The 9,574-nt window shown below is 36.3% G+C and overlaps 1 protein-coding gene across 1 annotated transcript in view; it reads left to right on the forward strand.

The window, feature by feature from the left end:
• Positions 1–7,619, forward strand: part of LOC21412164 (CLP protease regulatory subunit CLPX1, mitochondrial) — a 9,383-nt gene extending 1,764 nt beyond the window's left edge. Inside the window, exons 3-15 of the mRNA XM_024168404.1 lie at positions 4,049–4,149; positions 4,414–4,493; positions 4,583–4,633; positions 5,076–5,150; positions 5,271–5,348; positions 5,605–5,661; positions 6,022–6,092; positions 6,180–6,279; positions 6,401–6,505; positions 6,629–6,691; positions 6,863–6,985; positions 7,161–7,319; positions 7,448–7,619. Coding sequence (XP_024024172.1) covers positions 4,049–4,149; positions 4,414–4,493; positions 4,583–4,633; positions 5,076–5,150; positions 5,271–5,348; positions 5,605–5,661; positions 6,022–6,092; positions 6,180–6,279; positions 6,401–6,505; positions 6,629–6,691; positions 6,863–6,985; positions 7,161–7,319; positions 7,448–7,504 — 1,120 coding nt within the window. The 3' untranslated portion in view covers positions 7,505–7,619. The remainder of the gene's footprint in view (positions 1–4,048; positions 4,150–4,413; positions 4,494–4,582; positions 4,634–5,075; positions 5,151–5,270; positions 5,349–5,604; positions 5,662–6,021; positions 6,093–6,179; positions 6,280–6,400; positions 6,506–6,628; positions 6,692–6,862; positions 6,986–7,160; positions 7,320–7,447) is intronic.
• Positions 7,620–9,574: the final 1,955 nt, after the last annotated feature.

The raw sequence follows: 9,574 nt of genomic DNA on the forward strand, positions 1-9,574 counted from the left end.
AGATTCCTGCTGGAAGCTTCATGGGAAACCACCTAATTGGCAGCCAAATTGGAAGAAGAAACAGGAGGGAAGCAGGACGTTTAACACCGTGACTGAGACTACTCCAGAGCAACCATCTACCTCGGTACAGCCTCCATTCACCAAGGAACAAATTGAGCATCTTCTAAAACTCTTTAAGTCTCCACAAATTTCTAATCCTCCTTCTACCTCCTATGCTCACCAAGGTAAACAAGCTCCTTCTGCCCTCACTTCCTCAAAAATTTCTGGCCCATGGATCATAGATTCTGGCGCCACAGATCATATGACCAGTTGTTCCCATTTATTTTCCACTTACAGCCCTTGTGCAGGAAATAAAAAAATCCAAGTGGCTGATGGCTCGTTTTCAGCCATAGCAGGGACCGGTTCCATCAAAATTTCTGCATGTTTAACACTAAAAGATGTGTTACATGTTCCAAAATTGTCATGCAATTTACTGTCAGTCAGTAAATTAACTCTTGACCAAAAATGTCATGCTAATTTCTTTCCATCTTACTGTGAATTTCAGGACATGGCCTCGGGGAAGATGATTGGCAATGCTAAACTAAGTGGTGGACTCTACTACTTTGACGATGGATCACTTCCTAAAGATTATGCTTCCAATACTTGCTTAGGTGTTATTTCTAGTTCTAGTAAGAATGACATTATGCTTTGGCATTTTAGACTTGGTCATCCAAATTTTTATTATTTAAAACGTTTGTTTCCTAGGTTATTCTCAAATAAAGATCCATCTCTTTTTCAATGCGAAATTTGTGCTTTAGCAAAAATGCATCGATCTCCATATATCCCTCGTCCATATGTTCCATCCCAACCTTTTTCTCTTATGCATAGTGATATATGGGGACCTTCAAGAATATCAACTCCTTCGGGAAAACGATGGTTTGTTACCTTTATAGATGATCACACAAGAATGACTTGGGTTTACTTGATGACACAAAAATCCGAGGTGGAGCACATCTTTAAAACATTTTATAACATGATTTACACTCAATTTGAAACAAAAATCAAAGTTTTAAGAAGTGACAATGGTCGTGAATATTTCACAAAACTTTTGAGTGATTTTTTCTCACAAAATGGCATTTTTCAGCAAAGCTCTTGTGTTGACACGCCTCAACAAAATGGCATTGCCGAAAGGAAGAATAAGCACCTATTAGAAGTGGCTCGGGCATTGTTATTTACACATAAAGTACCAAAAACTTTCTGGGGAGACGCTGTTTTAACAGCAACCTTTTTGATAAATAGAATGCCTTTTTGAAGTTTGCCACTCCTATAAGTGAATTTTCCAAAATTTTTCCCCAAACAAAAATTCAATCAACTCTGCCATTGAAAACGTTTGGGTGCACTGTTTATATCCACAATAAAGATGTCAACATAGGAAAACTTGATCCTAGAGGAACTAGGTGTGTCTTCTTAGGCTACTCACCAAGTAAAAAAGGATATAAGGGCTATGATCCAAAAAAAAGGAAATATTTTGTCACCTTTGATGTGCAATTTTTTGAAAAACAATCGTTTTTTCAGCCTCATCTTCAAGGGGAGCACACACAGGCAGATTCGGCTTTAGGGGGAGATGAAAAAATAGTCTTTGACTTTCATGTTCAAGGTGAATCTCTGTTTAGAAATTTCTCCTCAGAATTTGCCCTCCAAAATTCGGATTTTCTGCAAAACCTAAATAATTCCGAAAATTCTGAAGAGAATGATCAAGAGAATAACCCTACAGATGTTTTAAATAATGAAAATTTGACTCCTTCTAGTGTTAGTCAAATTAGAACAAGAAATAACACTGAAAACAGGTTTGGGATAGTTTTCTCAAGAAGAGAACCAAAGTCAAGTGGATTGACCAATGACTTACAGCATGGTCAAGAATCAACCTCGATACCAAGTCCAGAAGTTCCAGGTTTGAATCCAATCCCTGAAAATTTCTCAAATGAGCTTGATGTACCTATTGCACTAAGAAAAGGAACTAGAGAATGCACTAGGCGTCCTCTATATCCCATGTCTCATTTTGTTTCTTATAAAAAGCTATCTCCTTGTTTCCGTGCCTTTGTTACTCAACTCTCACACGTGGAAATTCCGAAGAGTATTAGAGATGCATTTCAGGTACCCGAATGGAAAGAGGCTGTTTTAGAGGAAATGAGGGCTCTGGAGAAGAATCAGACATGGGAGGTTATAAATTTGCCAAGGGAGAAGAAAACTGTGGGGTGCAAATGGGTATTCACGGTCAAGTTCAAATCTGATGGATCACTAGAAAGGTATAAAGCACGTCTAGTAGCCAAAGGTTTCACTCAAACCTATGGCATAGACTACTCTGAGACGTTTGCACCAGTAGCTAAATTAAATACTGTACGGGTTCTCTCAATCGCGGTAAACTTGGATTGGGAGTTACGACAGTTAGATGTCAAGAATGCCTTCTTAAATGGAGATTTAGAAGAAGAGGTTTTTATGGATCCCCCACCCGGTTTTGAAGAAAAGTTTGGTTCAAAGGTGTGCAGACTGAGGAAATCTCTCTATGGACTAAAACAATCACCACGAGCATGGTTTGAGAAATTCACAAGCTCGGTAAAAAGACAAGGTTATTCTCAAGCCCAGGCAGATCACACACTCTTCTTTAGAAGATCAAAGGAAGGAAGAATTGCCATCCTTATTGTCTATGTGGATGACATTATCTTAACAGGAGACGATACCCTAGAAACGGCCCGATTAAAAAGGTGTTTGGCAGATGAATTTGAGATCAAAGACCTCGGGAACCTAAAATATTTCTTAGGTATGGAGATAGCAAGATCTAAAGAAGGAATAATGGTCAGCCAAAGGAAGTATGTACTCGATCTTCTCGAAGATACTGGAATGAGTGGGTGCAAACCAATTGATACTCCTATTGATCCCAATGTAAAACTCGGAATGAGTGAGGAGGACAGGGTTGATACTACGAGATATCAGAAGTTGGTTGGAAGGCTGATTTACTTATCACACACTAGACCAGACATAGCCTTTGCCGTGAGCATGATAAGCCAGTTTATGCATTCTCCTCAGAAAGCTCATATGGAAGCTGCCTATCGAATCCTTAGATATCTCAAGGGTTCTCCGGGAAAAGGATTAATGTTCAGGAAGAATGACAACCGAACAATTGAAGCCTATACAGACGCTGATTGGGCTGGATCCGTGACTGATAGGAGGTCTACAACTGGATACTGTTGCTTTGTGTGGGGAAACCTAGTTACATGGAGAAGCAAAAAGCAAAGTGTTGTTGCCCGTAGCAGTGCAGAGGCAGAATTTCGAGCAATGGCTAATGGGCTATGTGAATTAATTTGGCTGCAGCGGGCTATAGGAGACCTTCAACTAACAATAGAAGCTCCAATGAAGCTTTACTGTGACAACAAGGCTGCCATTAGCATTGCTAATAACCCGGTTCAACACGATCGCACCAAACATGTGGAGATAGATCGGCATTTCATCAAAGAGAAGCTGGAATCCGGAACAGTGTGTTTACCCTTCCTACCAACATCTCAACAGATAGCTGACATTTTAACCAAGGGATTGTTTAGACCAGGGTTTGATTCTTGTATTAGCAAGTTGGGTTTAAAAGACATCTATGACCCAACTTGAGGGGGAGTATTGAATTATGTAATTAATTTGGAGATTTTTTAAATTAGGAGATATTGTTTAAATTAGGAGATATTGTTTAAATTAGGAGATATTGTTTAAATTAGGAGATATCGCATATCTCTCCATATCGCATATCTCTCCTAGTTTAGGGGGCAGTTCCTATTTCTTAGGAAAGATTCTAGGAATATCTTGAGGATAGCTTCTCTATCCTATTAGGGTTAGTTTCCCGGATTCACTAAGCCACGGGAACTAGGTCCTTTTGTATTCTATTTATACTCCGGTTTTGCACCAATTAAATCAAGAAAGGATTTATATTTTTCTCCTCAGAAACTTACAGTTCTTTCTTCTCCTATACATAAATTTTAAGAAGAGAATTTGGTATTTATTTGTTTACCATTTTGGGGGAAGTTAGGTCCACAGAAGATTCTAGTAATCAAAAAGCTGGTTCAGTCGATGATGATAGAGTGGAACTTGAGAAAAGTAACATTCTCCTTATGGGTCCGACAGGCTCAGGTAAATTTGTATTGTCCTCGTTTTGAACTATTGCTTAGTGTTCTATTCATAAATATAACTATGCTATATTATTTTTAGGCTTATAATTTACGCCAGATTTTCACCCTACTCCGAGTTATAGGCACTCTTATATGATTCCCTTTCAAGTTTCCGAAAGATCTTAATCGATATTTCTTGTCTTTTTATGTTTCCTTGCTTGATAATTTTCTTGATCCTTTTAGTGACTCCTCTCACTTCTTCTCCCATAATGCCGTTTAAGGACAGGGAAGACATTACTTGCCAAAACTTTGGCACGGTTTGTGAATGTTCCTTTTGTTATTGCTGATGCAACAACACTGACTCAGGCAAGTTGATGACCAATTACTCTTGTCTTGCTATTGTTGCTTAAAATTTTTGCATATCATTGAAACTTTCCTGGATACGTTCTGTGCAGGCAGGATACGTGGGGGAAGATGTGGAGTCTATACTATACAAACTCCTCATGGTACATTTTTCCAAGCCTCTTTTAGTTACAAGATTTACAAACTTCATAAAATGTTTGAGCACAATATTTAGTGTCCCTCTTATGGAGAGATACTTGATTGATTCTATATATTTGTTACCTTTTGGTGGTGTAAGAAAATGAAGTTCGTGGGCAAGCGCAAAATGCGCAAGGGCCATAGGCCCCATTAAAAAAGGGGGGGGGGGGGGGAGAAAGAAAGAAAAGAAAATGGAGTTCGTATCTCTGCTCTTTACCATGATTTCTTCATGTAATATATGAAAGTTGCAAGTTGCTCGCACCAAAAGCCTTCTCAACTGGTCATGCTTTTCTTGCCTTCTGGAAATGAAGTTGCAGCTGTAATCATAAGAAGTTAACAGGAATGCACTTCCTTGCTCTTATTGATCAATAATCTTAGTTTGTGTTTTCATATTTGCATGTATCACAGGTTGCTGACTACAATGTGGCAGCTGCGCAGCAGGGCATTGTTTATATTGACGAAGTTGACAAGATTACCAAAAAGGTTCCCCGTATTCTTTTTCATATGCACGTCTAGATCTGTCTATTTAGCCCTTGCCCCTTTTCTCTCCATGGAGAAAGAGCATGAATTTATTTGCTGGATTTCTACTTTTCTGCATTACAGGCTGAAAGCCTCAACATTAGTAGAGACGTTTCAGGAGAGGGTGTTCAACAGGCATTGCTAAAGATGCTGGAAGGAACAGTAAGTGTTCTTTTACTAGAACCCAAGATGAAACACGAAAACTTGGTAGTTGTAGTGCTATTGAAACAAACAAGTGTTAGATGTACTGTACTTGAGGTGATCCCTGACAAAAGGACCCCCTTTGACTATTATAATCTCCTGTCATAGATGCTTAGATCTACTACTTTTAAATTGTGTATCCATGATTTCATATTTGGTTGAATGAATAGCCTATTAATTATATTCTGATCAATGGAATTCTTTTTTCCTTATCTAGGTAGTTAATGTTCCTGAGAAGGGAGCGCGGAAGCACCCTCGGGGCGAAAATATTCAGGTAGATGTACAGTGGTTTATACTATGGGCTTGTTCTTTTGCATGACTTGAGTTGTGTATGTGAGAGAAAAGCATTGTAGCAAAAAAGTTGAATTTGAATATTTGTGAGAGAAAACACTGTAGCAATATGACTTGAGTCATGAAATGAACATACCCTATATCCATGCTTGTTATCTAATATATTATGTCACATGCCTGAAGACCATATTTTTCTGAATATTATTTGTGAATCATTAATTAGTCAAGGCCGGTTAGTTGTTATTGCTTGACCAAGACAATGATTTCCAAAGTACTCTTGTTGGCTGGCTTCTGAAGTTTTCATGCTTACTGACTTCAAATCATTTTCTTGTTTATCTCACAGATTGACACGAAGGATATTCTCTTCATTTGTGGTGGTGCCTTTGTTGACTTGGAGAAAACAATTTCGGAAAGGTTATGCCAATACATGTTTTTATCATTTTCTTTGCTTTATTATTTTTTTTAAACCTCTAAAACTTGGAAAAATTTCACTCTTTTTAGACGTCAAGATTCTTCTATTGGATTTGGCGCCCCAGTACGTGCAAACATGAGGTCTGGTGGTGTTACAGATGCCGCAGTTACTTCATCTTTGTTGGAGACTGTAAGTATATACACCATTGTTGATAAAACAAATGGTAATTTGTAGCTTTCTTTTTTTTGTTCATCCTTTTTTTTCCTAGAAATCATTAGTAACGAATACCATGGATTGTCATTTGTGGTAGGTTGAAAGCAGTGATCTCATTTCATACGGTTTGATACCTGAATTTGTTGGCCGTTTTCCTGTTCTTGTCAGTTTGTCAGCACTTACAGAAGATCAACTTGTCCAGGTGAATACTATATTTGTTTGTGTCCAAGGATTGTCCGTTTACAATTATTTCCAACCTCATCCTAATTCTTTAAGTCCTCAATTCAGTTTTCAACGTGTTCTGAGCAGCAAAGCTGTTTTACAGGTCCTGACAGAGCCTAAAAATGCCTTGGGGAAGCAATACAAGAAAATGTTCCGGATGAATGGTGTAAGTAATTTCTTTTCATCTCCACATCTCTAACTTAAAAATTTTGACCTTTTTGAGGTCATCCATTTGTCCTAAATTAGATGCATTTTCAATGCATCTCTTAGTCATGTTTCTTCTTTCATTTCTCATTCTTTCGGTGGCTTTCTTGGTCGGCGACTCTGATCTTCGCAGGTCAAGCTGCATTTCACAGAAGGCGCCTTGAGATTAGTTGCTAGGAAAGCAATATCCAAGAACACTGGTGCTCGCGGCTTAAGGTCTATTCTAGAGAATATATTGATGGATGCCATGTATGAGGTGTGACAATTTCCTCTTCTGAGTCTCTAACCTCACCACACAACTGCAGCTTGGATATTTTAAGTAGTTACATGTAACAACTCGCAAACGGAAAAAGACAGAACACGAACCTGATATATTAAAAGAGTTCATTCTAACATAATCTAAATCTCCTTTGCATAAAATGCTTTTTCAGATACCTGATGTTAGAACCGCTGAAAATAAAATCAATGCGGTCGTGGTTGATGAAGAGGCTGTTGGGTTGGAAGGCCGCCCTGGTTGTGGGGCTAAAATCCTTTATGGACAAGGCGCATTTCATAGTTATCTTTCAGAACATAATTTAAAGGACTCTGAGGTGAGTGCTAGAATTATTATTAGTATTGCCGGTCTTCTGTTTGTTTTCCAAGTTAATCTCTGCTTTCAGATAATTATCTTCAAATATTTAGATTCAAAGCTTTGTTTATTTGTGTTTATGTTACACAGTCCGATGCTGAACCTGAAGTGGAACCAGAGCTGCCTTCTGTTGTTGCCAGCATGTAATCTTTTCGTTATTTATTTGTATTCTCACGCTTGTATATAATAGACTTTCATATTTATTTGATATATAAACATTGTGTATACAATTCCCATAAAGCTTTGGCTTCATTCTCGGATCCTTGTTTCTTTTTTTCTTGGTTCTTTTTGTCAATAGGGTGATTTAGGCCTACTTCATTTCACCGATTCGAGTTTTCAGCTCTAAATTTTTACAGTTAAAAGCTCTCAGAAAATGTCACATGTAACTTTTTATGTTACAGTTAAAAGCTTTTAAAAAATGTCACATCTCAATTTGAATTTGTGAAATAAATGAGGTCTTAGTATTAACTTTGCGCATTACAAATACAAAAACTAAAAATAAAAAAGAAGCTCAAAACCTTAGAAATGGTGAAGATTAAGGAAAGTAACAAGAACGAGGTGGAAAAACAACAGAATTAACAGCCTCTGATTGGACTTTATAGGTGGTTTTTTCCTAGTTCTTTTTAGTCTTTTTTGTTGTTATTGTTTGGTTGAAGAATTCGTACCCCAATTTAAATTATGATTCATGATTTGTTATAATATTTTTTTTCATAAAAAATACACGTAATTCGAATGAACCAAACGTTTCATTAATTTTATATTTTATTTTAGTTTTGGCCGAAGAATCTTCTTTTTTGAGTTGAAGTGTGACAACGGATAATGTGTATAATATTTATGGTTGAGTGGAAGTGGGACCCAATAATTGCTGGATGTGATCGTATGTGCATCAGATGGCACGTGTAAATTGGAAGAGGTCCTTACCGAAAAGGATAACCCACAGATTAACCTATGGATCAGGACTTTCCTTCTGTTTTGCAACACTTCAAAGCATGATCAAAATCCACTGTAATCATGTAGATCAAAATCTACTGTAATCATGTAGAGCAAAACCAACAGCGTGGCATCATTAGTACTCCTTTTTGTGTTTAAAAACTTAAAAAACTAAAAAAATAAATAAAAAATGAGCCAACACCTGATAATACCCTCTTGCTGATAATCATTGCAGTCTTTTTTTTTTTTGCTATTTATTTATTTATTTATGTGGATATGGCTTCAAGCCTTCAATGCAAAGGGACAAATATGAGTAAGCTGTTCTGCAAAAACAGGAAGGCAATTCATTGTGTTCAAGAACACGTTAATGATTGGTCAAAAAATGCAATACTGCTATTTTATATATATATATATATATATATATGTATGTATGTATGTATGTAGAGAGAGAGAGAGAGGGGGTGTATAACTGTATATCCCCATTGGATGATTATACGTACGCCAACTTAATGTGATGAGTGCTTCTGTAATTTAGAATCTACCATATTGAAACAAGCTGACTTGATGGGTAAAGAATGATTCACGTGGAAGTTTGGTGTCATCATTGAATCATTCACTGTCTAAGATTAAAATAGTAAAACACTCGAACCAAAAAAAAAAAAAAAAAAAGTTTATGAAATATGCATGAGATTAAGGACTTATTCAGTTATATTTGACTTGAGTTTGTGTTTAATTGTGTACATTTAAGTTATGGTTTGAGATAAGAATCTTTTTGAGTTTGTGTTTGGATGAGTTAAAACTTGAGTTTGTATTTAGATAGTATTTTAATAAAAACTCAATTATTATAGAAAATTTTAATAGGGCATATGGGTGGAGTTTTATTCGTTTATTCGTTGTGAACGCATAAAAAAAAGAATCATCTCAATCGGAATTAAAACAAAAAAGTTATAACGTTTTTAAGAATATAAAAAATATTATTCATTAACTTGAGTTTGAGTTTAGAACTTGAGTTGATGGGGAAACTTGAATTCAAATTTTAACCACAAGCTCAAATTAAAACTCAAATTTTATAAAAAAAAAATATGAATTTAAATAAAGTTGTAACTTGAATTCAAATTTTTTTTGAGTTTGAGAGCATTTTGCTACCATTGTCTCCCAAGTTTTTTTTTTTTTTTTTTTTGACAATGTGTTCTGAAAAAAATAGCGATTAACCTTTTAAATTAAAAATTAGTGACAAAGACACTCTAATCATAAAGATTTTTTTTTCATAGAAATTAACATGTGACT

This window comes from Morus notabilis, unplaced genomic scaffold (genome assembly GCF_000414095.1).
Source record: "Morus notabilis unplaced genomic scaffold, ASM41409v2 Scaffold581, whole genome shotgun sequence".
In the NCBI taxonomy this organism is placed as follows: domain Eukaryota; kingdom Viridiplantae; phylum Streptophyta; class Magnoliopsida; order Rosales; family Moraceae; genus Morus; species Morus notabilis.